This window comes from Podarcis cretensis (assembly GCF_951804945.1).
Source record: "Podarcis cretensis genome assembly, chromosome: 10".
NCBI lineage: Eukaryota > Metazoa > Chordata > Lepidosauria > Squamata > Lacertidae > Podarcis > Podarcis cretensis.
This window is the reverse complement of record NC_137179.1, coordinates 34712119-34738263: the sequence shown is the minus strand read 5'-3', so window position 1 is coordinate 34738263 and position 26145 is coordinate 34712119. Positions and strand designations below refer to the sequence as shown.

Below are 26145 nucleotides of genomic sequence, written 5' to 3'. Positions count from 1 at the left end.
TCATTACAAAAACAAAGCCGTTCAGCTTGAACATTTGGAGCACAGGCACAGCGTGGCCACCTAATAGGCAGGTTCAGGACCCAGAAGCAAAGGATGCTGGGAATTGCGGTTCTTGCTCTCTTTTTGGTAGAAAGGCGGGAAAGGGAAAAGCAGCCTTTAAGACTAAACGCTCCTCCTAGGGAATACAGTGGTACCTCTGGTTAAGAACTTAATTCGTTCCAGAGTGTCGTACAGCCTATTATGCACAGTGGAATTTACTTCTCAATAAACTTGCATAGGATTGCACTGCAAAGGGCTGTTATCAACTGGTTTCAGGGTGGTTTCGTTCAACGTAGTTGGGGGTAGGGAAGGACCAGCGAAGTTGCATACAAAAACAATGCTACATCCTTTATCTTTCTTTAGGGGGTTATAGGTAATTTCTATACTTTTTTTCCCAACCTGAAAGTAGCAACAGAAGCCTCGATGGTTGATTTGCAGCTCTATGCAAGGCAAAGTCCCTGATCGCCATATCAGCTTGGGAAGTGTTTGCGTGTAATGTTTTTAACTCCTCCAATATGTCAGTTGTGGGTGATGTTAATGCGTTAGAGAACACGAGGCGCCTGTTTTGCATTGGGCGGGGGGGGGGGCGTGTTGAAAAGCAGCCAACACTTACAAACCCAGAAGTGGGTGTTTTCGTATGAAGGATGACGGCTGAATCATCGGAAGCTTTTCTGAAGAACAGCTGGGAAAGCCGCAAAACCAATCAAAAGTCTTGCTGGCACCCAAAACCTGACACCTGAGGGTAGAGACAAAGAGAGGCTGCATGCTGCAATAGATAAAAGTACGACTAAAGAATAAGTGTTTTTTTTTTGTCCGTTATAAATATTTGTGTATACACCGGCGCGCTTCGCGTTTAGGTAAATAGCAATACTGTACAAAAAACAACCAGCAAACGACAAAATTCAAAGCGGCCAAAATATATAGGATAAGTACGGCCATGGGCGTAGAGAAGGAGGGGCAGCTGCCCACTCTCCAAATCAATAAAAATACATAGCTAACTGAAGTTCTGCTCGCCCCCCAACAAAAATCCTGGCTGCGGCTCTTCACAAGCGCGACGGCACCTGGGAACGCTTCCTATACAGTACAAACTTGCAGCTTGCACCCGCCATCACGCGCCTTCTAGCGGCTTCCTGTTTCCTCCCTGTCGCCCTATGGGCTCTTGCGCATGCGCGCTCGGAATAAAGCGCCGTCGGGCAGAAGCAAAACAGCATTTTTCTCTAGCAAAGGTCTGCGTCGCGGGGACCGGAGACGGTGTCCGATCTTCCGTGTAAGGTCGCGGTTGCCAGCGACCCTCCGTCTTCTGAGAGAAGGAGCGCTGACCTTGCCGCTGCCGTCGGATAGCTGGTCGCCGTGGAGCCGCGATCGCGAGGCGGGTGAGTAGAGCCGCGAAGGCAAGGGCTGCTCGGCTGCTGCGAGCGAGCGGAGGCTTGCAGGGGAGTCTTCAGGCCTCGGCCGCCGCTCCTCCGTCGGCCTCGGCCCGCTAGCGGGTGCCGGGGATCCCTCTGGCAGCGGGGAAGAAAGGGAGGAGGAGGAGGAGGATCTGGAGAGCCAGGACGGCTCTTCTCCCGGCCACGCACATGGTTCAGTGGGCTCCCTTCCTCATGCACATGATCGTGTAAGCCTTAGCCTTCAAGCACACCATTCTTCTGCTTAGCGTTTTCATGTGCTAAGCACTTCATCTCATTTTATGAGAAAATTCGGGCAGATTACACTTCTGTAGTGCAAAAGGTGCATTTTAGAGTAAATGGGTTCAGGCCGTAGATGTTTCTACCTTTCCGACAGCGAGATTGGTACTCTGCAAATTAGTGCTGTGCAACGACATGGAAAACCAAACGTGCACGATGCTCAGTCTGTAGTCAGATACAGTATTCGTTATCTGACTTAGGTCAACATACATGGGCCTTCCCTCTTTCCCACCACCCCTTATCCTCGCAGCAACACTGTGACGGTGATAGGCTAAGAATGAATGGCTAACCCATGATTATCTGGTGAATTGTATGTCTCAGTGAGGATTTGAACCTAGAGCTCCACAGTCCTAGGCCAGTACTCCAAGCATGGAAACATGCTGGCTTTAGAACTGAGCATGTTGCAGGGGAAATAAAATAGATGCACTTGAATTTGGTGTGTGGGCCTGTGAGATATGAGTGCATACCCAGAACACGCCAATGTTTAACCTCAAAAATCTATGGTGGTTCTTCTTTTTTACCTAAATATGTTTTTCTTATCAAATTGATGGTCATTACATCTTAAGAGATTCCAAGGGCCAGTTTGGACATAACAATTCTGCTTAATAAAATACGTTATTAAGCCAAGATCAAGCCTTGCACCAGCACACTCGCTCTTTTCCTCCCCTGCACTAGCTTCAGGGCTTTTATTGCGGTTACTGTAATTTTGGTCTTAAAAAGACATCCTGATATGAAATCAAGATCAATGTTATTCACACGATCTGTTCTGGTTCTTTCCTGTGAAACTTTTCCCCAAGAAGCTTTTGAATGCTTCATAAGCTTAGAGCATATTTTAAAAACCTTCCTTTTTAGAAAAGCTTTTTATGTGCCCTAGTACTTTAAATATGAGTTCTGTGTTTGCCATTTTAATTCTCAGCATAATTGAATGTATTTTAGCCTATTAAATTATGACAGTATTGTTTAGTATACCACTTTTGAGTTCATGTGTTAAGAAAATGGTATTAAGTATCTTAAAGTAACAAAACATGGCTTATTTTATGATAAATAGTATATTTCTCAGCACACTGCAGATTGGTTGGAAAATAGACAAAAAATCTGTTAAAAATAACTACAGTAAAATCTGATGATATACAGTAATTCATAATCAAATTAGCTTGCTCAGAATGGTTACAAAATTCTTTAATAACCATTGATTTTTACAAGGAATTGAAATGTACACCAGATTAGGTCAATGGAACAAGATCCACCAGAATCACAGAAACTTCAGCATCTTTCGCCCTCCTGTCACCACCTGCTGTCACAACCATCATTGCAGAAAAGAACATTTGTCTTGCTGACTCTTCTTTTTCCCTCTTTCAGGAACTTTACTCTTGTTGGCTACCATGTTTGTGTTAGTGGAGATGACAGATACTGTGCGGATTCCTCCATGGCAGTTTGAAAGGAAGCTTAATGATGCTATCACTGAAGAGTTGAATAAGAAGTTAGCCAATAAGGTAAAGCTTACATGTTGTAGGCCATGACGGCTGACTAAAGTTTTTTAATGGGCAACTATTGTAAATGTGAAGATTTTTAGAAATAGACCAGTTTGTTGACTGAAAATAGCATCTGTGGCTTAGTGTTATGAAAGAGTATAATGTCACATGTAATACTAGGCATGATGCAAAATCACATAGCTTAATTGGTGTAATTGCAGTGGCTACAGTAGTTTGCATAACTATGGAAAAATAACTCTACCAGATTTTGACCAGTCTAAATTCAGTATCCAAGTGAGATGCAATGTAGTGTAAGACTGGAAAGTAAATGGGAGGCAAAAAATAAGTAGAAACTAGAAGTAGAGCATCCATTTAGGAAACACACTCAAATTTCTTCTTAATTATCTCATCTTTCTCTACTGCTTTTGCCAGTTGAGGCCGGCACGTATAAATAATTTTCTGCTAAACAATTATTTTGAATCAATTCACCAGTTTGGTTCATCTGCACAGCTTTCCTTGTGCATGAACTCTGGCTTATTGTTTCAGGAAGGCTTAACACATTTCCTCTAGTTGCTGGAATTTATTGCTCTCCGGATTTTGTCTTCCCCACCCCCAAACAGGTTGTGTATAATGTTGGCCTCTGCATCTGCCTTTACGACATCACAAAACTGGAAGATTCCTACATATTCCCAGGAGATGGTGCATCACATACAAAAGGTTTGCCTCTTATTCTTCTTAATATGAGCTCTTTGGATTGGTAGGAGAGTTGACAACCACAAAATCTGAGAGGTGCCTAAAGCAGTATGAACATGAGTAGACAGCACTACAGTACTTTAAGATCTCTATTTTCTTCATGTGGGAATCTACGTTTTGCTGGTAAAGCAGCAGATACTTTCTGTAGCAAATACATTTGGGAACTGCTTCATAGGCAGAAATCAGAGGAAGTCGCTTTTACTTCATTTAATCCTTAGAACTTGCTATGCCTTAGGAGAGCTGTGGTGTGCTGCAGTAGCACGTTTTCTTACCTATTGCCAATATTCTCAAGGAGGTAGGCTTGTTCTACATGTTGATATTGATGATCTAGGCTGGAGAAATAGAAATGATAGGCTGACCTATGGCAGGGTTGGGGAGCAACTTCAGCAGTACGATCAGATCCAGAAGTGACCAGCCCTCCATGAGCCACTTTGACAGGTGGTCAATTTATTGGTCACGCCTACTGCTTATACATATCTCCTGTGTAGGATCTGATGTGCAGGCACACATTAAAAATCATGGTATAAATAGCTTGCAGTACCACGGTGTATATGCCAACTTTGGAAGCAAATTTACAATGGGACAATCCCAAGTAAGTGGGTGCCGGATGCGGCTTAGGCTTTGTTTTCAGATTCACATTTGGAAAAGCAGGGTTCTTGTGCCTTTAAAAGCTGCATCTCAACTATCAGGTCTAGCAAGATATAGTTGATTTCCAATAGTAAACATGAGGCTGCTGGGGGTGTTTTACCCACGCACCACATGGCAGCCATGTTGTGTTATGCCGTGTCCCTCCATGGCAGCCATTTTGTAACTAGTGCCAACAGGGCTCTCAAAATTCAAAATGTGCCAATTGGTCAAAAAAGATTGGTGGTCCCTGTCTTAAATTCTCAACTTATCACAATGTTCTCCTTTAGAATGCTGATGGATTTATCAGTCATGGAATGGTGACAGTATATTACTTGCAGTGTGCATAATATGTACCTTTATGCTCCTGCATAAATGACACTTGTTATCCTTTTCCTTGACTTGTTTTGCTATTTTTTTTATTCATCAGTTTCTTATGGAAAATGAAAGGTACTGACAGACTTTTTCCAGTGTGTATTTCAGTTGTTCACTCTAGAAACTGCTGGTGTCTTGACCTTCATTTATCTTGTACATCTAATATCTGACAAGACAAATCTAAAAGACCACTTGGGTGCAAACAGGGCCACTCTAATCTTCATTTCCCTTACTGCTGCAGTTCACTCAGCACTGTCCTATTTGCTCTAGTTACCGATCAAAACAAGTCTATTTTCAGTCTGCCAGGCTTGCAGAATCTCAAAAAGCTGACACAGCTGCCCAGAAACTGGACTGATATGCTATGCACATCATTAGAGCAATGACATAGAAGCCTAGATTGAAAGCATAGTTTTCCTTAGGATTTCTCAGACAGTTTTGGGGAGATGGAGAAGTGCAATTAATGATGTGCGATCATGGCAATTTTGAAATTCTTAGTCCCCTAAACATGAGTGTCTCCACTTGTACATCCAGCTATGTGCATGTCTGAGTGTAGATACTGGATTTTGTCAAGTAGAGAAGGTCAGAAGCAAGTGCCGACTCCACCCACCCATGCTTTGCCAGTATCATGGTTTTGGGTCTTTTGGGTTCTGCCCTGCATTTACTACAGCATTTACACCTTCCCATTGGAGCCCATGTCCTATATTTAAAGAGACAAAACCCTTATGCTTCTGTTAAACAACAACTACAAACATTTTGCCACACTTGCTTTGGTGATTGTAGGAACAGTCACTGAAACCTAGGAGGTTTTGGCTTGAAATGGGAGTACCGCTGTATGGTTGCATTTGAGCCTGCTCAGCCCATTCATTATTTATCCAAGTTTTTCCAGAAACTAGTAAATAGTAAAATGCTAGTACAGTCATACCTCGGATTACAGACGCTTTGGGTTGCGCAATTTTGGGTTGTGCACCGCGCCGAACCCAGAAGTACCAGAATGGGTTACTTCTGGGTTTCTGCGCATGCACAGAAGTGCCAAATCGCAACCAACGCAGACCCGGCACTGTGGGTTGTGGAAGTGCTTCCCGTGCGGATCACGTTCGCAACCCAAGTGTCCACTGTATTGGATTGTTATTGTAGTGATCCATAGGGAGGGAGTGAATCGTGACTTGTTCAAGCAGCATACTGTGTTGCTTCTTTTTCTTTTTCAGTGCATTTTCGGTATGTTGTGTTTCACCCCTTTCTGGATGAAATTCTGGTTGGAGTAATAAAAGGCTGCAGTCTGGAAGGAGTTCGGGGTAAATTTTAACTTTTACTAGTAATTCACCAAATAATCACAGGAATATTGTGGGTAGGACTGCAGTGGCTGTCTAGAATTATGGAATATTATACCAAAATAAGCAGTAGATATGTCTCAAAAGAAAGACTGTTCTATCTATAGAGTTTTAAGTTACAGTACTATGGTTAAGATGTTTGGAATCACTCCTTATTAGCAGCAGAACATTGCCAAAAGAACTGAACTTCAGTTTCTTTTCTGAAAAATAAATAAAAATAAGTCAATATAGAACGAAAGGTGGAAAAACCTATTTGAGGCTTAAAGTTGTTCTCCTTTATTGTCCTGATGGATGTTCCAATTCTGCATTTATTAAATTTACAGTACACCGGAAAGAATGCTGGACATAGGTTCAGATTCCTTATTGGACATGCCACTAGGTGATGACATGGAGAAAGCTTAAATTCTAGGAGTCACATTGCATCCATCTTGCTTCTTTATTAATCTGAACTTCTTTTTTGTAGTTTCCCTTGGGTTCTTTGATGACATCATCATTCCTCCAGAATCCCTACAGCAACCTGCCAAGTTGTATCCTCTAAACAGCTCCGTGATGCTGGATGTCTAAAGATGTATAATATGAAAGCTACTTCCCTTCAGCCGGAGTCTGTTTTTACTTAATGCAAAAACCCCTATGAGTATGTTGCAAAACGTTCCAGCAGATTGTCTGTTATTTAACGCTAGACTAATATTAACATTAAGTCACTATTCCACAGCTCAGGAAAGCAGCCATATAATTTTTGAAAAACTGGGTGTATCCAACACTTTCACAATGGATCTTTCATTTACCCTCATCCCTGCCCCCCCCCCCAAAAAAAGCTCATTTAGAGAGGAATTATCAGACATTGTGAGCTGTGTCATCTGGTGCTGCAGGTGTAAGAGTTGCTGCAGGGTTGCAGGGAACAAGATTCCTCCTCCTAATCTTGGGCAACCTCCCAGGGCACAAACTCTGTAGCCATGGATGGATGCAGCTTTCAATGTTTGACAGGGCCCCCAGACTCTGTAGGGAAGCTTTATGGAAACTGTTGGGGAAGAGAAAAAGATCCATTGCACAAAGCTGCCTTCTACTTGCACATTGGATACAACCCAAAGATTAGTTGGGTTGAGGGCCGTGGTGTGAAGGGCATTAATAGGAAGAGATCAGTTAAGGTTTGGGATGCTGCAGTCCAAATCAAATGTCTTATTTCTTTCCATCCTGAGACCTGTGGTTAGTTGCTGGATTGAATTCAAATTTCTTGCTGCATAACATAAGAGACATTTATTAGCAGATCTAGCATGGTCTGTGTCTTGCACAGGGGACAGCGAAATGCTTTTTCCAGAATGCATTTAGGATAATTAGCAGCAGAAAATTTTCCATTGCTGTAGAGAGTGATCTAATTTAGCATGCTTATTTTAATTGTACTGTACTTAGTTAAAAAGCTGTGAGAGCCAATCGCAGAAAAGGGATTTCATACTTGAATTTGAACTTCTGTGCCTTCTTATCGCACTGTTGCCTTAACTCTCTATGTGCCTAGTGATGAAGCAGAACAAGTATGGGTTTGGGAATATGAGACTGAAGAAGGAGCCCATGACCTGTATATGGATACAGGAGAGGAAATCCGTTTCCGGGTGGTTGATGAAACTTTCATTGACACATCCCCAACAGGCCCGAGCTCTGCAGAGCCCTCCACCTCTAGTGCCACAGAGGAGGTGCAGAAGAAGGAAGCCCCTTACACACTAGTGGTAACTATTTAACACTACTCCTTTCTACATAGGCTTTTGAAATATCCTTTCACTACCTAAAAGTAGTCACATCCTTGGCGATAGGATGTAGATCTTATTCTTTCAACTATTTATAATTGTGAGGAAAGGGTATGTGAGGATCTCTAAGTGACCTCAGAATGAAAAACTCAGAATTCAGAGAATACTGCAGATTAAATGGATAATCCAGATTTTCATGTGCTAAATTCTAACATATATTCTTTCTCTGTGCAGGGATCTATCAGTGAACCTGGTCTGGGTCTCCTATCCTGGTGGACAAACAGTTAGCCAAAGGGAGAGACTTCTACAAGATGGGCATTTACCAGATTGGAAAAGCCAGTGTGTGCATTTTTCTCTCCTTAGAAAGCAACTGCAGAATGGAAACACTGTGTTTCCATTTCTACTTTACCCTAGTTTTTAAGTAGATGATGAGTGGGAACATGCAGTGTGATGTCATCAACACAGAATATTTGCATACCATGGCCCTGTCAACAAACTGGTGGTTCTGATCTTTCTACCTAGCAGAACTGGGTACAAGAACCTAAGAAGAATCTGCTACCCTAGAAGAAATTTGAGACAGGCCTTGTGTTTAAAGCAGATGCAAGAAGAAACTTTGAAGAACTTCAGTCTAGAAGAAACCAGTAGCGATTTGAGAGGTGGAGAGGAATGATGTTATGAAAGCTTGCAGTCATTTTACTGAATCCCTCTTGTTCCTTTTCCCCATTTGGCTGGAGGTGTTTCTGACAGTGGAGGAAATTCATGCCCTGGCTTTTAAAAGTCACATACTGATAAGGAAGACTAGTAAAGCTAGGGCAAGGGTAAGAATCGAATCTATATAGCCATCAGGCTGCCTCCAATGGGTCCTCCTGAATATCTTGGAACTATTTGCTTAACCCCTGGCAAATTCAGTGAGCCACTGTACTTGCAGAACACTCTAATAACGGGGTTAGTAAGTCTGCAGTGTTTAGAGAGCAAACAAACCTTGTTAGCTGCCCTTCTTAATCTTGCTGTCTTCCATGAAAACATGTGGCTTGAGTTTGTTTTTAGCTTAGAAATGTACATGGATTATAGCCTTTTTTTCCTCTACAGAACAAAATTCTAATGCAAGTTGCTGTAGATGTGAATGACATCTTTTTTTTTGTCAACTTTTGTTGACTTTCTGTATAAGGAGGCAGATATTCACATCTTGAAGTAGATAATTCTTCCTTGGGCGTTGAATAGGAGTGCAAACCTAGACAATGGCCATTCAGTTTTTGGTCTTTGACTGCATTGTAGTGGAAAATATAGAACATTGGGCAGCAGTGCAAAAGGCACACAAAGACACGATCATAATACACAATAAAAACATTCCTACAGCAATTTAAGACTATACATGTGGACCACTAATGAGAAAAGCAAAGTTAGGACTACCAGAGCATCAGGTAATAAATATAGCTCTTTATTTTAAGAAGGGCTTTTGACGTGCATGTCTTAAATGGTAACATACTTAAAGAGAGCCTGCTTCTTGATGGCAAGATATTTGGCTTACGAGTGCACCGGTGAAGCCGCTCTGCCTTGGCTGTTCCTGCTTCAAAGCCTTGATTGGAGGTTTTAATGCTGTTGTAACCCACTGAGGGTTGTGCAGGACATCTGCTTCTGATGTTCCTATGCAAGGTGATTACTGCAGAGCCAGTGTTTTTCTAATAAATATTGCTAGTGTATAATGGCTGGAACAGCAGCTTTGGTCATAAAGGATATATGAGTTAACTATACAGCCAGAGAAGTGGCAATGCCATCAGGTTTTTGACTGCTTTTCAATGAAAGCCTCCTGAAATGGAGGTACCTGAAGTTCCAATAAACTTTGCACTTCTATTTTATTGTGTATTATCTTCTATTTTATTGTGTAAAGGTACCCCTGACCGTTCTATTTATCTATTTGCACTTGATGTGCTTTCGAACTGCTAGGTGGGCAGGAGCTGGGACTGAACAATGGGAGCTCACCCCATCGCGAGGATTCGAACTGCCGACCTTCCGACCGGCAAGCCCTAGGCTCTGTGGGTTTAGACCACAGCGCCACCCGTGTCCCTTATTTTATTGTATACTGCTGCCTAAAAGAATTTACATTTTTTGTGAGATATTGACATGACACATCAACCAATTTAATACAGAGTTTTTAAGCACCTAAATAAAGTTCCCCAGAAATAACCACTTGTTCTTTCTTGCCATAAAGCAAAGGCTTTTCTATTGTGACTCATTCAATATAGAATCTGAACTAGCTTAATTAATAAATACACTCAGGCTTCTAGGCAATAACCAATTATGTTGCAGTTAGCACCACTGAAATCAGTAAGACTTTTGAGTAGACATGATTTTTTCATTTAAAATATATATTGTTTAAACATTAGAATTTCTATTTTCAAAAAATCATATATTTAAAAAATAAACTCTGCCACTGCTTTAAAATGCTTGCTGAACCAGAGAGTCATGTGACTGAAGTTCAAGAAGTGCATTGTTGAGGGTTGGGCCCCCTGCACTGATTATACAGCATTGTACTGCTTCTATTCCACATCGTTGGAAGGACACATTTGAAATCCATAAGTGAACTTTTAGAGAATATTAGAATCATAGTCTTTATTTTAACCCTTGTATATAACACACTTCAATGTGGAAAATTCCCAGTATGACTTTTCAATGCATCCAGCGAAGTAACGAAGTAATCAAAAAATTATAAAATAAGCATAAACCAAGTAAAAGACAGCGTTAAATTAACAGCTCAAAGGACTGCAGAAATAAGCTTTGTGTGTACGCTATTTTTGGACCAGTCAGTGTGTTAGTAAATCTGCCACAATTCTTGAGTAATGCTGTTCCAAAGGTAAAGGTAAAGGTACCCCTGCCCGTACGGGCCAGTCTTGCCAGACTCTGGGGTTGTGCGCCCATCTCACTTAAGAGGCCAGGGGCCAGCGCTGTCCGGAGACACTTCCGGGTCACGTGGCCAGCGTGACATCGCTGCTCTGGCCAGAGCCAGAGCCGCACACGGATGGCCTAGATTAAAAATTGAAAGACACCAACCAAATAAAATTGGAATGTAAAGCGCCTCATAAAATTCATAACAAGCACTCATAACATCTAATTCACAATACATTAGTCTAAAAAACCCCAGCAATTTGCACAGAACACGTGAGGGGGGAGCAATAGCTCCCATATCAAAAACTGAATTGCTAGCATTTGATCTACTATACTAAAATATGGCGGAAACCTTTTAGTTAGTTGCAGCTCCCCCCAACCCCTCACTTGGAAACAAGTCGTGTTTACCCAACGTTGCTGTCGGAGCGAGTTCTTGGCATTCCAAAAGCTTGTTTCCAGCAAATAAACTGGCTCGAAATCTCCCCTTGCCGAGGCGTTTCCTGTTCTTGGAGCCTCCGTAATAATACTTGGCCTCCGAAATAATGTATTTTAAGTCTTGGTAAGAGACCGCGTTGACACACCTAGCTTGGCTTCATTTTTAATTTTATTTTGAATGCGAACGGGGGCCAGTTTGGAGTATCGCAGAATCCTTGGGCGCCTCGGCCCAGCAAGCCTACGAAGGAAAGGTGAGGGAGACCGGAGCCCCCCCATAGGCAGGAGCGACTCCCAGGACGCGAACTGCCGCCGACACCGCGGCCATTTTGAAAAACCGGAACGACGTGACGTTTCATAAAGCGCCGTCGTCGACGAGAGGCCCCCAGAGCAGCAGAGGCGCCAAAGTTACGCCGGTATAGAAGCGTCACTTTCTTAGGCTCGAGGGACCCCGCTGCAGATTCTCAGAAGGCTCCCTCAGACGACAGAAGCTACTCCTCTTGTTATGCCGCAAAACAAAGTCGTAATCTGTGCTAACGTAATGCTTCAGACGCAATGACAACCAGGTAAGGCTGCCTTGGCTAATCCTGAATATGAGGACCCAGAAGCAATGGACGCTGGGAAGTGTAGTCCCAGCCTGCCTCGTGGTGGGTAGCGGGAAAGGATGAAGTGTACTCGTTCGGTTCTGGGAGTCGAGCGTATATTTGGCAAAGCCGTTCTCTTCAGTTAACTTATCTTAATTTAAAAATAAACATTTTTTGCTGCCTGTGTGATTTCAAGGTTGCTTTCGGGCGGAATTAGCAATCGTGGTTTTGCTTAAATATAGCAAGGCAAGCACATGCCCAAAATAAGTAGCTTGGGAAGGTTTCAAAAGTATTCAAGAATAAGACTTTAGAATAACACTTTAAGGCTGTGTTATGTACTGAGTTGAATAGGATCCAAATTACAGCAGTCTGATTGGTCCTAGAACAATAGGATTCAGAATGCAGCAGTCTGATTGGTCCTAGAACAATAGGATTCAGAATGCAGCAGTCTGATTGGTCCACAGGAGCCACCCAATCCAACTCCAGATGGAAGTGAATCTGCAACCTGATCGGCCTACAGGAGAATCCCGGAATTAGCCAATCACGTGGGGCTCATTGTGTAAATAATGTATATAAAGGAGACATTTCGAGGGAACTTTCATTTCTCACTACTATGAGCTGAATAAAGAGCATGAAATCCACACTCAACTCCGAGTATATTTCACTGGCGACAAAGGTGGGATCCCGCTGAGCTGACCACCACACAGAGCACCACAGCACTGCCACCTGCCACACGGCTGCCTTGCACCGTGTATCCATGCTTCAGCTCCAGGACCCAAGGAACTCAGAATGGCAACCAAAAGCAGCTTCTCTCCGTTCAACCCAGCATCCGGAGACTGGGAAGCGTACGCCTCCCATTTCACCTTCCTCCTAGAAGCCAAAGGGGTCACCAAAGAAGAAGACGCCAAGAAGAGAGCGATATTCTTCAGTGTCTGCGGAGAGGAGACGTTCGAAATTGCCCGGGCTCTCCTTGCGCCTGAAGACGTCGCTACTGTTCCTTACAAAACAATAATGGAACGGCTGAAGGGGCACTTCTCACCACAGCCCTCGGTGGTAGCCCGTACAGGGATTGACAGAGAGATAGAGCCCTCGGTGGTAGCTCTTCGAAATGCCTTCTACGCAAAGCGGCAAGCCCCTGGGGAAACCATAACTGGGTTTGTGACCTCACTCCACCAAGCCGCCCGGTTCTGCAACTTCTCAGAGTTGGAAAACATGCTTCGTGACCGCCTCGTCGGTGGCCTGAAGGATGAGAAGCTGCAACGACGCCTCTACGCCAAGAAAGACCTAACGTTCCAGGTTGCGCTGGAGGAGGCCCTGGCAACCGAAGCTGCCGAGAGGTCGACGCAGGAGGCACGGCCAAGCCTGCCGTCCCAACTGAGGGTCCACCACGAAGACCTTGCCGACGACTCAGGATCTGACAGGGAGGAGGTGCACCGAGTACAGCGGCGCACTCAAGCAGCGCACAGACCACGGCTGCCTCGACGAGAAGGAGGGACCTGCGCAAGCTGCGGGGAGAGTCATGAGAGGAGGACCTGCCGTTTCCGCAACGCAGAGTGCAGGCAGTGCAAAAAGTTGGGACACATTGCCCAGGTGTGTCGGGCTCAGCCCACCCGATGCCAGGCATCAGATGACCAATCCAAAAACCCCAGGCCCGGGGGCCCAACACACCAAGGAAACTCGACAGAGATCACAGACTGCCAGGTATACCAGTTGCCCCACCCAACATAGAGAAAATTTATTTAGAGGTACAGATAGAGGGGGGCCCGTGCTGCATGGAGCTTGACACGGATTCAACTCTGTCCATAATCTCGGCAAGGACTTTAAAGAAACTATGCCCTAGGGGGGGTCCCAAACTCAGGCCGGCCCCATTCACCCTCCAGGACTGCCAGAAATGCAAGGTCCCCACAATGGGGGTGGGGACCTTCAGGGCGTATGTGGCAATTGGACTTGCTTGTGGTCAAGGGGCCCTTTATTACCTTACTGGGATTGGCATGGTTTGGACCACTGGGGCTAGCCATCACCGGGGTGAACCACACTAGCTTATAAGTGGATGTGGACGGCATATGCAAGGAATTTCCGGGGGTTTTCGATGGGAAATTGGGACAGTATACGGCCCCCCCATTGCCCTACAGCTTGACCCCCACAGTATGACCTGTGAGGCTCAAGGCCCGCCGGGTCCCATTCGCCCTGAAACCTCGTATAGACGAGGAATTGGACCGGCTTGTGGAGCAAGGAGTGCTGGAGCCTATGCCTAATGCCCCCTGGGAAACCCCGATCATCACACCTGTCAAGCCTAATGGCTTGGTCCGCATCTGCGCAGACTACAAATGTACCATAAACAAGGCCCTCACAGCCCACACATACCCAGTGCCAGTGGTCAGCCATGTCCTCGCCACCCTGGCTGGGTCAAAATTTTTTGGCAAGCTGGACTTGGCCCAAACCTATCAACAGCTGCCTGTGGATGAGGCCACAGCAGAGGCACAGACGATTGTGACACACAGAGGAGCTTTCAAGGTAAAGCGGCTGCAATTTGGTGTCAGCGTGGCACCAGGCATATTCAAAATCTAATGGACTCTCTCCTTAAAGGGATTCCTGGCACCACCCGCTTCTTCGATGATGTGTTGATTGCTGGGCCCACACCAGAGGAGTTTGAGGACCGCCTCCGCACCTTTCTGTACCATTTCCAGAAGGTGGGTCTCAAGGTGAAGCAGGAAAAGTGTCTACTAGGAGTGCCTCAGGTGGACTTTGTGGGATTTATGGTGGACGCAGAAGGGGTCCACCCGACTGGGGACAAGGTACGGGCCATTTGAGATGCCCCAGTGCCCAAGGGCAAGACTGAACTTCTTGGGACTACTGAACTTTTACCATGCCTTCCTCCCCCATAAGGTGGCGGTAGCGGAGCCCCTACACAGACTCCTGGACAAGCAGGCCCCTTGGGTGTGGGGCCAGCACCAGGAGGCCACATTCCAGGCAGTCAAGGACTTGCTCGTCTCAAACTCGGTCTTGGCACACTTTGGCGAGAGGCTGCCGGTGGTGCTAGCATGTGATGCCTCGCCCTATGGAATTGGCACTGTCCGATTGGTCCTAGAACAATAGGATCCAGAATGCAGCAGTCTGATTGGTCCACAGGAGCCACCCAATCCAACTCCAGGTGGAAGTGAATCCGCAACCTGATTGCCTACAGGAGAATCCCGGAATTAGGCAATCATGTGGGACCCATTGTGTAAATAATGTATATAAAGCAGACATTCCTCACTACTATGAGCTGAATAAAGAGCACGAAATCCACACTCGACTCCAAGTATATTTCAGGCTGGGTTTCAGTATATACATTTTACCTTGAGTGAGCCTTGCTGGAGCTAATGGCTCTTACTAGTAGAAATGTATAGGCTTGCACTGTTACTCTCCAGCATACTACCTAAATGTAGTTGAAGGGATAGTAGATTTTAAATAAAACAGATTTTCTGGTCAGTATTGGTTGTTTAATTTACAAACACTGCAAATGTTAATGTGATACATTCAGTTGCTTGGAAGAACTTTATTCAGTTCACAGTTGTATTTAGAATAAGAAGTGGCAGGCACTGTCACTTGTGAAAAGGATAGTTGCTTTATGCTGAGCTATGGAAAGTGCATTTCCTACACCCCCCAGCATAAATTTGCTATAAAGAAAGCCAGCTCATATACTGAGTTGATTACTTGACACTGAGCACTGAGGTTAGACAACACTTCTTTTTTTAAAAAAAAAAAGTTCCCTTATATACCTCACTGTGTGTTCATACCTTCTCATGTGAGTTATTTATTATGTTGGCTTAACAAGATTAATGCAAATCCATAGCACTTTTTTATTCTTTATATTGTTTTACTTGTGTCTCTAAAAGACCATGAATTGACAGCCTATTACAAGATCAATGGTCCAGCTGCCTTCTGGTTCAGAATGATTAATATGCTCGTCTCCCATATTGCTGGGATAGTTGGGATAAAAGCACTCAGGAGTGTGTGGTGGTGAATAGAAATTATTTTATATTAAATTTTTTATTGTGCAAGGTGACCTTATGGATATATCTTTTATTCTGTAGTGGTAGTCCCATAAGCTAAATGAGGCCTGCGCCCTAGTAAGTATATTTAGGATTGCAGCCTTAATCTCTCCTACCTTGTAAGCACCATTTACCTTTAGGGATACTCCATTTAATACACTGTGTCTAAAATTAATATTTTATTGTGTACTATTTGTACATGGTTATAAGTATACAAAGGTATATGGTATATATTTATGTATTCTGCTTTACAGAGTTGCATAGGCAAAATTGACAAATTTCTGCCCACTAGGCAATTACAGTCTACAACAGTGGGGGAAACTACAGAGGGAGGAAAAGACAAAGATAGAGTAGGAAGAATGTGGGCAAGTGCCATTGCACTTACTTCATTCAAAAGGAATTTAAAGAATCCTGTAGTCTGTCAAGGGAAAATCTTCAAGAATATATTCCAGGAGCCTCCCAAGCTTCTCCCTGTGGTTCTCAATGTATTACAATTGCAAATGAAATACAGTATCATTGGGTCAAAGGGTTTAGGTGGAGATCCACAAGGCTCTATTTTATCTCCTATGCTTTTAAAAATCTTTTCAGGGTTTTCCAAACTTGAGTTCCAGCTGTATTTGGACTACAGTTCCCAACATCTCTGCTCACTGATCCTGCTAGTTAGGGATGATGGGAGTTGTAGTCTAACAACAGCTGGAGACTCAAGTTTGGGAAACCCTGATCTAAGTTAAATGAATGAGAATCATTGAGGGGGATGTGGGCTCAGGTAACACCATCTAGCTCTACGTTACCTCTCATCTAATTAAGGTGAGCCAGTAGACATTCTAAACCAGTAGTTAAACTTAATAATGGACTGAATGAGGAACAATAAACTGAAACCTAATCCAGCTAAGGCAGAAATACTGCTTATGAGTAGTTCATTTGTCCAGTTAAGTGGCCCAAATAGGTTTTGAATGAAGCCTCATCCCACCCGCCCCCAAAAGGAGCAGATAGATAATTTGGAGGTGCTACTAGATCAGGGGTCAGCAAACTTTTTCAGCAGGGGGCCAGTCTGCTGTCCCTCAGACCTTGTGGGAGGCCGGACTATATTTGGGGGGGGGGGGATGAATGAATTCCTATGCCCCACAAATAACCCAGAGATGCATTTTAAATCAAAGGACACATGTAAAAACATGCTGATTTCCGGACCGTCTGTGGGCTGGATTTAGAAGGTGATTGGGCTGGATCCGGCCCCTGGGCCTTAGTTTGTCTACCCATGTACTAGATTCATAGGTGGCCTCTGTGGCATAGAACATCTTTTATAAAATAACCACATCCATATCTGAACACAGCTAACTTTGAAACAATTATCCAAGTTTTGATAACCTAATCATATTATTGTGGTGGCTGCCTTTGAAACTGGTTCAGAAACTCCAATTGGCCCAAATAAAGCAGAAAGATCAGGAGCATAGTCTGGTTAAACCACAGAGGCTAGGACTTGCCGATCAGAAGGTCGGCAGCCGCGACAGGGTGAACTCCCGTTGCTCGGTCCTGGCTCCTGCCAACCTAGCAGTTCGAAAGCACGTCAAAGTGCAAGTAGATAAATAGGTACTGCTCCGGCAGGAAGGTAAACGGCGTTTCCGTGTGCTGCTCTGGTTCGCCAGAAGGGGCTTAGTCATGCTGGCCACATGCTGTACGCCGGCTCCTTCGGCCAATAAGGCGAAATGAGCACCACAACCCCAGAGTCGGTCATGACTGGACCTAATGGTCAGGCGTCCCTTTACCTTTACCTTATAGAAATAAAAGAGAATTGACCTTGTAGTACCAGATACACTTTTATACCAGTATGCAAACCACTATTGGATGGTACAACTTTTAAGGCTATAAATTTATAGTCAGACTTTTGGCCAGTGTACATGGTTAATCCAAGGTGCCCTGTTCAAATCATTCATCCATCAGACCCATAGTTCTAAAATTTCAATCCCTCCTTAGTAGATTTCTGATGCAAGCAAAGCAATACAGGTGAAAAAATACTATTTGTTTACAATCATTCTGCACAGCTTGGGTTATTGTTCTGCAGAGAAATAACTGGTCACATGAAACTGACTACTCTTAACCTCCAGCTGCTACAATCACATTAAGATACTTTGAAAATGCATTAAATACTTTCACAATACTATTTTTCCATGGAAACAATTTATGCTTTCACCACCAGAATGATCAAATGTAATAGGAAATAATGCAGAACAGAAGGTCTGCTCATAAAATCACCCAAAAATATAGGTGCACTCTTGTCTATTTTCACACATTTAGGTTGCAGACTTAAGTACATTTATCTAGCATCAGGCCATATTAAAACATGCAAAGCTTCCTTAGAGTACACAGGTATAAGACTTATGATGTAAATTTGATCGCCCAGTTCTAGTCATGTTTACTTCGAAGCAATCCCATTTATTTCAGTAAGACAGACTGCTGCATGTATGCCCTTACTAGGAAATAGGTCTCATTCAATTATGTGGGACTTGCTAAAGGGTCTGATTCTATTTCTGTGCTTGCTTCTTTGCAAAAATTGGAAAGCAGAAAACTTATTCACACTTAACTTTTCTGTCCCACTCCGGTTGAATTCAATGGAACAATGTTGGCTTGATGTCATGTTTGTGACAAGACAACCTCCTTGAATGTTGCCCTGAATACCTATATGCGCTATGCCTGCATATAAGCTTTCAGCCTTTTATTTGCACTTTGTACTTTCCATATGTATTTGTACTTTCGCTTACCATTCTACTGGACAGCAACTCTTGCCTTGGTCCTCCCTCTTCGATGCCCCAGTGAGCATACTGACAGCTGTGCAACACAACTACCGGGGGGTGGGGGGGGACCCTGGCATATAGAGAGATAAGGATGATGCAGAGCTCTGTCTTGTGCAAATTCAGTTTTATGCACTTCACTGGGGGGGGGGATCACAAAGGAGGTGGGCATCCAGGAAAAAAAACATTGGCAATCCTACCTACCATTGCACTCACGTTGGGAGAGAATTGGGAGGTGCAGGGAGAGTGGTTTTGACTGTGTGCGATTTTGACTTTTTGCACTATTCCTGGAACATAACCCCCACATACGTTGAGAGTCAACTGTACTGCTAACTTTCGGAAAACATCAAGACAGTGTACAATATAATACAAGAAAACATGGTGCACTATAAAAACAATACAAAATAATCATTGAAAGGACTGACTAATCAAGAATGTTTAAACAGCTGTATAAGTGTGTCAGCATAAAAAGTTCTTCAAGAGATGCCTGAAAGTCAAATGCGAGGATGCCTGCCAAATCTCTGTTGGAAGCGTATTCCACAGCATAGGACCGATGACCCTAAATGCCAAACTTTTAGAATTGGTCATTTGGACCTTTATAACACAGGGGACCACCAACAGTGCTTCTTTGGATTATTGAGTTGGGTTCGAAGGATTCAGGTGGTTCTTAACATCGACTGGACTCAAGTTGTTCAGGGTTTTGTATATTAGCACAACAGTCTTGAACCCATCTTGGTAGCATATGGGAAGCCAGTGAATATATTTTCCCCATAAGCAGTCTAACGGTTCCATCTTGGAGGTTCCCCATCAGGCCCAAGGGCGATCCACATAGACTGCTTTGCATACACTACAGGTGGCCAGATTATCTCATTACCAAATGGATCTGGTAAAAGGCACTCAACCACAAGAGGCTCCTTGGACAAAAAATTTACAAAAATATATCCAGACAAAAATATACTCTTAAGTACCTGATCCATTACAGGGGGAAATTATTATATGCTAAAGGCATGCAGCCTAATGTCACTATACTGTGTTAAGGGCTTGCCGATCAGAAGGTTGGCAGTTCGAATCCCCGCGACGGGATGAACTCCCGTTGCTCAGTCCCTGCTCCTGCCAACCTAGCAGTTCAAAAGCATGTCAAAGTGCAAGTAGATAAATAGGTACCACTCTGGCGGGAAAGTAAACGGCGTTTCCGTGCACTGCTCTGGTTCGCTGGAAGTGGCTTAGTCATGCTGGCCACATGAGCTGTATGCCAGCTCCCTCAGCCAGTAAAGCGAGATGAGCACCGCAACCCCAGAGTTGTCCGCAACTGGACCTAACGGTCAAGGGTCCCTTTACCTTTATACTGTGTTAAAATTCCTTAGGCTACAGCAGACAGCCAAATATTCTTGTGCTTATAAAAACCACCAGGAGCATCTGTCTCTGGTCACAGTTAAAACTGTTGTTTAGCAACAATAAATACAAACCGAAAATAACATAAAATAGCCATACATCACAGCAAGCACCCTGAAGTAAAACAATTAAAAGTTACATCAGTGCAAACATAACCAGCTATGTAGCCCCAGCCCCCATCAGCAGTACTGTAAATATATTGTAATGGGAGCAATGCACAGCAATATCAGTTAAAACGTCTCCTGGGTGCAGAGCTGTAGACAGGTAATATTGCACCCCTGGCAGAACCATCCAGATTGCGCCCCTAGCCACGGACAAATTAGCTCTTCTTTCCGCCTCTCCTCCAACCCCAACCCCCCACTCCACCCATTGAATTCACCCTCTGTTTAAAACCATTTCTTATGAGGCAATAATCGATACTTATATTTATGGACATATTTTTAAGCCGATTTTGCGCCCCTCAATCGCCTGCGCCCCTGGGGGGGGGGCCCACCTCACCACCCCCTAGCTACGGCCCTGCCTGGGTGACAGCCCGTCTCTTGAATATACTGTGCGTATTTTTAAGTAATTAGTGCATATGAGAAGACGTCTCAGTGGTGAATCTGTGTGTCATACAAGAATTAGTACTACCGCTAGGAAATCCCCAGAGGGTTAACTGAGTTAGTGTTACAGCAGAACAACGAAGAATATTGTTTGCCACCGGGCCAGGTTTTGTTGTGTTACAAGCTTTTGCCGACCAGAGTCGACGAATCATGAATCTTCATGGCACTGCCTACCCCATCCTTCCATGACCCTCTCTCTGGCCGTGCTTAAAATGATCGGAATCTGTTGCATCCTTTTGAAAAGGGGAGGGATTCTTAAATGCAGGCTCCCGCTCTCTAGGAATGTGTGCCGGAAGAAGCGGGCTGGGGTGGATAAGCGAACCGGGAGCATTTCAATCGAACCACTAGCTGACGTTAAACCAGCTCAGTCCCTCTGACTGATGTGGAATAAACCGGTTTAAATGCCACAGCTATCACTGTTTCCTGGGCGACAGTGTGACCGCCTCGTCAGCAGCCTAACCCATCCCCTTTTGAACCCGGGGAAGGACACGCTCGCCGGCTGCCCTAGTTCCCTCCCCCGCCAGTAAAGACTACAACTCCCGTCATGCTCTCTCTCTCTCTCTCGTCGCGTCGCCTTCTACCTTTTTCCTTTCCCCCGCACCCGCCTCTCCGGCGGCTCGTGCGCATGCGCCTTGGAAGCAGCGTCCGGGGCAGGCAAGCAGTCTCTCCCTAATGTAAGATGGTGGCTGGTCTGGCAGCGGAGCGCGCAGAGCCTGGAGATTACCCGTCTCTCACATAAAGGTCGTCGTCGGAGCCGCCCGGACCCCTTCCCCGCTGCTACAGAAGCCGAGCGAGCGAGCGAGAGGAAGGGAGCGCGAGAGGGTATCGCCGCCCCCGCCGCCAGACAGCCGGTCGCCGTGGAGCAGGGACGACGAGGCGGCGGGTGAGTGAGCAGCCGGGGCTCGGGGAGCGCTAGCCGGGGCTGCCTAGCTACGAGAGAGCGGAGGCTTCGCGGGGAGCCTGCAGGCCTCGGCCATCCCTCATGCGCCTGCTCCAGACCCTGGGCCGGCGCCGGGGCTCCCTGTGGCCGGAGGGGCGGGAAGGCGGGCTGGGGCCAGCCAGGGCGGCTCCTGCCCCTGCGGCGGCGAGGGCCGGCTCGCCTCCCTCAGGAGCGCAAGGGTGGTCCGAGGGGTTGCCGGCGCCTGGCCGCTCGCGCCGGGGACCAGCTGGATGGAGAGGGGGCTCCGAGCGAGGCGGAGGCCACGCTGTGGCTGCTCAGGGCGGGGGCTGGGGAGTCAAGAGAGGCGGAGGGCTCTCGGGCAGCGCCTCCTTCGCATCCCCATCCCCACCCCTCCGCCGCTTCTCGCGGGTGCATGTTCAGGAGGAACCTATCGCTCATAGGCTTTGGGTCTGATAAGGTGCTGAGCAGGAGGAGGTTTCTCCTCCTTCCTTCCTTCCATCCACAGTATTGAAAGAGGTGGTGGTTGGTGGGGAGGGGAGCATCCAGGCTCTCCAGCAGCAGCACGTGTGTTTGGTAGTGGGTGGCAGTTAAGTGTCCCCTCTTGCCCTATTGTGATGGGCATTTCGAATTTCCCTAGATTTTTAAAATTTCCTCTTACGTTCCCGTACGGCTTTCCCGTTATACAGAAGTCAGTTCCTCATGCCTTACGTTTTGTGGGATGCTCCGATTAAGTAAGGTTGAAGGCCTTTCACCGCTTTCTCTTCCATGGTCTGCATTTCCTTTCTTCCTTCAAAGTGAGGTTATGGTTCCTTCATGTATCTCTCCCCGCCTCCTCCTGCAACTCCACACATACTTTTTTATTAGGGTAGTAATTCCTGACAGATTTCTATACCCTGTGTACTAAAGGTAAACATGTTTCTCAGGAGGAAAATCTATGCTAGTGTAGGACATATATTTTATGTAATGTAAGCCTAGGAAGTAATGCAGTCAGGAGCTGGGCTCTAGAAATTGGCATGTAATTGGCTTCCTATACCTTTCACTACTTAAGGGCTTAAGAGTTCTGCTTGTGACTTCTAATAAATTGGTTTAGATTGAAGTGGTGGTGATGTGCATGCTGTAATACTGTCTGTGTTTACCTTTTTTAAAAATATATATATATATATCCAGATCATATTAGCTACTGCCTTTGTGGCCATAGGCATGTTAGCATGGTGATAGTAATAATAAGAGCAAATGATTATTGACGTGACTTTTTATTTCTTGAAATTATAACTACGGAACAAATTATTAAATATGTCTGGTGTACTTGTTCCTTGTGGTTCAACAAATTCATACAGTCCCCATAAAACATGTAGTTTTAGGAAATTGTTTGTTCAAGTAACTTCATGCAGTGGTACCTCAGGTTACATATACTTCAGGTTACAGACTCTGCTAACCCAGAAATCGTGCTTCAGGTTAAGAACTTTGCTAGCAGCAGGAGGCCCCATTAGCTAAAGTGGTGCTTCAGGTTAAGAACAGTTTCAGGTTAAGAACAGACCTCCGGAATGAATTAAGTACTTAACCCAAGGTACCACTGTATATGGTTTGATAGTCAAACACATTATACCAGGTTTAAATCATTCTGAAGTTCTTAGTTTCTAATCCCCCAAACAGAAGTAACACATTCATCCGTTTAGATATGTTTGACAGTTAGACATATGTAACTATTTTTATTTGTATACTAACTTTCTTGACTTGTCAAAAAAAGAAAGTTTCTTCTAAGAGAGAATTGTCACTGTATGGTACAGGGGCCACAACGACTGGAACAAGACATTTATAACTCCGTATTTTCATTATTATTCTTGGCTTCTTTAAGAGAAAGTATTGCGGACTAAAAGGTATCGGATCATGTTGTTTAAGTTGGCATCTTTGAGCCATATGTCTTGGGAGAGCCTAATCAATTCATACTGGACTAATTTGTTAGAAGAATAAATACACACAACTTCTGCATTTCTCATCAGTCATAATTGTGAAATAACCAATGTATCCTTTAGCTCGTCACTGACTTCTTAAAAAGTTGCATAACGTGAGACTTCTCTTGAAGCATATGCCTCCTAAAAATGTAATTCGAAGAATGTATGCAGAGCATCACAATACAAGTTACATCCAAAATATACTACATAAAGATTTTGTATGCCCCCATCCAGAATTACTTCTGACGCAGGTGCTGTAATGTATAAACAGTAGAACTGCACAGTGTGAACAAGTCTGAGTTACTATCCATAGTTACTGCAGAAGGTAATCAAATTCAGTTGTAAGGTGATGGTCTTATTGACCATTTTCTTTCCATTTGCAAATATGTAATGTCCTGCTGGAATGAAGCAATTGTTTATATGGAAAAATAATAGAATATCTTAATTATTAAATCTTTTCAGAATGTATATATGCTCTTCAACTCATGCGTCTTTCCCATAAACTCACACTTGAATGTTTCTTCAGGTAGAAAAGGCAAATGGCCAGCCCTATTACTTTTTCTGGGTTTTGTAGAGTTGGAAGGGACCATGAGGATCATCTAGTCCAACCCCTCGCAATGCAGGAATCTGTTGCCCAACGTGGCATTCAAATCCACAACCCTGAGATTAAGAGTCTCGTGCTCTTCTGGCTGAGCTTCCCCCCTTTTTTCCAGTACACTACCGGGGGGGGGGATACTTGAATTCTACGTGGGCTGTAGACCTGAGCACTTATATAAATAATATGTGGAATTTATCCCTTTTGATTGATGGGAAGATTGAGGCATAAAGTTGGGATTTGGAGAAGTCATCAAATATTTCTCTTTTAGGATGGTATGGGAAAAAGAAGGTGCTATAGGGAAAGTGAATGCTTTCCTGCCAAGAGAAGGGGCATTTTGAAGAGTGATGTCACCATGAAACCTATTTGCCATAGAATTAGTGCATAAAGTGTATGGGTTATTCATTCATTTGCAGGTATAGGAATAATGTAGGTGCCTCGTTCTGCGAAAGGGAAAAGCAGTACTTCTCTAGGTAATCTGAACTAATTTGCAGTAAAATACATAGACATAAAACTATGACTCAAGTACATATCTTGAATTGTTGACTAACATGATTGAAATGTTTTAATATAATTAATTAGGAGGAACTGCCCAGCTGCTTGCTTAGAAAAACCAATTTTGCTAAAATCTCATGTACATGAGAGGTTGATGATATAATGTGCTACAGTACTTGATACATTCAGTTGCTGAACAACTTATCTAGAGCCCTAGTTCATAAGCTTTGCTTCAGACTATTTGTTGTGTTCATTAATGGTGGTTTCTTCAGAATTTGGTTGCAGCTTTGAAGTACTAAAAGTAATTAGTTTTGAAAAGATAATAATAATAATAATAATAATGAGAAGAAGAAGATACTGCATCTAACAGCTCAAAAAATGTTAGGAGTGGGCAGTTGTTCTCCAGGTGCTTAGTCTAGGCACCCGAAGCTTCTGATAAGAGGCAGTAGTGTAGGCCTGCTATCAGGCCAGCTACTAGCTCACCTATGTGGATTATTCTATACATGGGCAAATAACTCTGTTAACCCTCTTCTCTCCAGTTTGTATGACACAGTTTGTAACACACTCAAATATGAAAAGCAACTGGGTTTTGAGCAGAGTTTTTGACAATATTCAGCTGCTTATTGTTATTTGCCTATTCATGGCATATTAGTGGGAGTCAGGGATTGAGATAGCAGCAGGATGCCAAAATATGGTGTTGTCCACATTCTGCATGTTTGCCTTAATAAACCTTTTGCCTTTTTCTTGGCTTCAATTATAGTGAGCTATGAACAGAGCCAATATTGCTGGCCCTTTAGTCCTTTGACTGAAAACATAGCCCCTCTCAATCATTAGTTGCCAATGTGACTTTTAAATTTGCAGGTTGAGAATATTCCATCCTTGAAATACTGTGGTGTTAATCTGATAAAGCAAAGTTGTCACAAGAATCATTGTACATTTAATTTAAACTTTATTTCTGCCCTGTTGGAAGTAATTGTTTGGCTTCTACAAGGGATTTTTCTCATTTTTGAAGGGTTATTATTCTGTGGTAGAGCACATGGTTTACCTACAGAACACCCCAGGTTAAATCCTAACGTCTCCAGTTAGAAGGCTTTTAAATTTAGCGTTGGGAACGACCTCTCCTTGAGCCTTTGGGAGAGGTACTGCCAGTTAAGATGGACAATACTGGGGCTACATAGGCCAGTGGTCTGACTTGGTATAAGGCAGCCATGTCTTCATCTGACTCATTGACCTCTTTAATTCATGATACCACCCTGGTTTAATTACAAGCTTTGATAAGCCATAGTAAGGAAGAATGATGTGCATTTTATCGATACAATATTTCAAGATGTTCAGTATTTGTTGCTGTCCAAGCATATAGGGTGGCATGTACAGGTGCAGAAAAGGGTAGCAATGGCTATCAGTGATGACTGTATATTCCAGTGTCAGATGCAGTATGCACCTGAATACTTGGGGACTCTGAGTGGGAAAGTGCTAT

General features: G+C 44.1%; 3 protein-coding genes and 1 long non-coding RNA gene across 10 annotated transcripts in view; 3 read left to right on the top strand and 1 right to left on the bottom strand.

Moving 5' to 3' along the window:
• Positions 1-1204: 1204 nt before the first annotated feature.
• POLR3H (RNA polymerase III subunit H) lies at positions 1205-9475 on the top strand (the record flags this gene model as incomplete). The annotated part of the gene is made up of 7 exons (XM_079993516.1): positions 1205-1412; positions 3084-3217; positions 3817-3913; positions 6154-6240; positions 6740-6803; positions 7787-7994; positions 8247-9475. 7 exons carry the CDS (start codon positions 1205-1207, stop codon positions 8298-8300), a joined length of 852 nt encoding a protein of 283 aa, XP_079849642.1. The 3' UTR covers positions 8301-9475.
• Positions 6529-11671, bottom strand: LOC307225600. Its single transcript, XR_013843104.1, has 2 exons — positions 11304-11671; positions 6529-7294 (listed from the first exon to the last, which is right to left on the bottom strand). It is a non-coding gene; the product is annotated as an uncharacterized lncRNA (long non-coding RNA).
• An 863-nt stretch (positions 11672-12534) lies between these two features.
• LOC307226144 (uncharacterized protein) lies at positions 12535-15127 on the top strand. Of its 2 annotated transcripts, XR_013843339.1 has the most exons (3): positions 12535-13612; positions 14498-14706; positions 14798-15127. XR_013843339.1 is itself a non-coding variant. In XM_079994620.1 (2 exons), the coding sequence occupies exons 1-2, from the start codon at positions 12701-12703 to the stop codon at positions 14534-14536; spliced, it is 951 nt and encodes a 316-aa protein (XP_079850746.1). In that variant the 5' UTR covers positions 12535-12700; the 3' UTR covers positions 14537-15127. The 2 variants fall into 2 exon arrangements, 1 of the variants encoding a protein (XP_079850746.1); XM_079994620.1 differs by having other exon boundaries at positions 14498-15127.
• A 6228-nt stretch (positions 15128-21355) lies between these two features.
• CNOT4 (CCR4-NOT transcription complex subunit 4) overlaps positions 21356-26145 on the top strand; it is a 54009-nt gene continuing 49219 nt past the window's right edge. For 2 of the 6 annotated variants that reach the window (XM_079993983.1, XM_079993985.1), the window contains exon 1: positions 21356-21608. The gene's annotated coding sequence lies outside the window, so the exon portion shown is untranslated. The remainder of the gene's footprint in view (positions 21609-26145) is intronic. The other 4 variants (XM_079993987.1, XM_079993982.1, XM_079993986.1 and 1 more) reach the window with 2 other exon arrangements.

What these genes read in the sequence shown, in the direction of transcription:
- LOC307226144 (XM_079994620.1), top strand. Translation starts at nt 12,701, where the DNA reads ATGGCAACCAAAAGCAGCTTCTCTCCGTTCAACCCAGCATCCGGAGAC. An exon ending in CAGAGATCACAGACTGCCAG is followed by an intron (nt 13,613 to 14,497) that starts GTATACCAGTTG and finishes CTCTCCTTAAAG; the next exon opens with GGATTCCTGGCACCACCCGC.